The sequence below is a fragment of the Rhincodon typus genome, unplaced genomic scaffold (genome assembly GCF_021869965.1).
Source record: "Rhincodon typus isolate 14 unplaced genomic scaffold, sRhiTyp1.1 hic_rhity00006401, whole genome shotgun sequence".
NCBI classification, from domain to species: domain Eukaryota; kingdom Metazoa; phylum Chordata; class Chondrichthyes; order Orectolobiformes; family Rhincodontidae; genus Rhincodon; species Rhincodon typus.
This window is the reverse complement of record NW_025972039.1, coordinates 1-1,140: the sequence shown is the minus strand read 5'-3', so window position 1 is coordinate 1,140 and position 1,140 is coordinate 1. Positions and strand designations below refer to the sequence as shown.

At 35.2% G+C, this 1,140-nt stretch overlaps 1 protein-coding gene across 1 annotated transcript in view; it reads left to right on the top strand.

The window, feature by feature from the left end:
- Nucleotides 1-526, top strand: part of LOC125482149 (Fanconi anemia group M protein homolog) — a gene marked incomplete at both ends in the record, with an annotated part of 7,336 nt that extends 6,810 nt beyond the window's left edge. Inside the window, one exon of the mRNA XM_048594149.1 lies at nt 372-526. Coding sequence (XP_048450106.1) covers nt 372-526 — 155 coding nt within the window. The remainder of the gene's footprint in view (nt 1-371) is intronic.
- Nucleotides 527-1,140: the final 614 nt, after the last annotated feature.

Genomic DNA, 1,140 nt, shown 5'->3' with positions numbered 1-1,140 from the left:
CACTCACTCACTCTCACACTCACTCACTCTCACACTCACTCACTCTCTCTCACACTCTCTCTCACACACATTTTATTGTCCTCCTTTTAGGATGTACCTTAAAGCTTACTTTTTGATCAAGCTTCTGGTCATTTGTCCTAATATTTCCTTGTGTGGCTCAGTCATATTTTGTTTTCTGTTACTCCCTGTGCAGTGCCAGCAGATTTTATTAATAAAAGGTGCAATATAAATTGAAGTTATCGCTTTTCTCTGGGGAAAATGCACATGTTGAAAATACAAATTTGAAATTATCTGAAAGTTATTTTTTTGAAAATGACACAAAGGAAATAATTTTCTACTGTGAGGTACATTTCTAAATTCTGTTTTTGCAGCAATAAAACCGACCAATTGTAAAAAAGATGGTTTGTTAACTCTAGAAGAATTTGAATCTTGGGACAGAAAATTCCGATTGAAAAGTGAAGATTTAAGAACACCAAAATTCATGCCAATTTCATTTGAGTTTGTAAAAGATGAGCCAGAAGCCACGGTAAGTTATGAAATGTTTCATTCATTCAGCTACAATTTGCAAATAGAGAATGCTATTGCTTGTGATATGGGAGGAAATAAATTAATATTGCCTCTTTAAGTTTGCTCCATAATACTGATCTTTTACACCAAATGACCTAAATCTCTTTTGTATAAAGTTTTCTGTTTTGATAGTTACACAAGTCTTTTACTTTCTTTTATGGACAAATGGTTTCAATGTCATATTCATCAGATAGGCACCCATGCTTTCCACTTCACAACTATGTCTTTTCTGCACTTCAAACATTACTTATAAAATACTTTGAGATGCTTGGTGATGAAAAGCATTACGTAAATGCAAGTTAGAGGCCTAGACGATGGCTTTGTGGTATTATTGCTAGACTATTAATCCAGAGACCCAGGTAATGTCCTGCAAACCTGGGTTCAGTTCAATTCAATTCAATTTTTAAAAAATTTGGATTAAAAGTCTCGTAATGACCATGAAACCATGCTGATCATCAGAAAAAAACATTAATGGCACCTTACCCAGCCTGGCCTATATATGACTGCCGACCAGCGTTGAGTCTCAACTGGGCAATTAGGGATGGACAACAAATACTGGCCTAGCCAATGAAA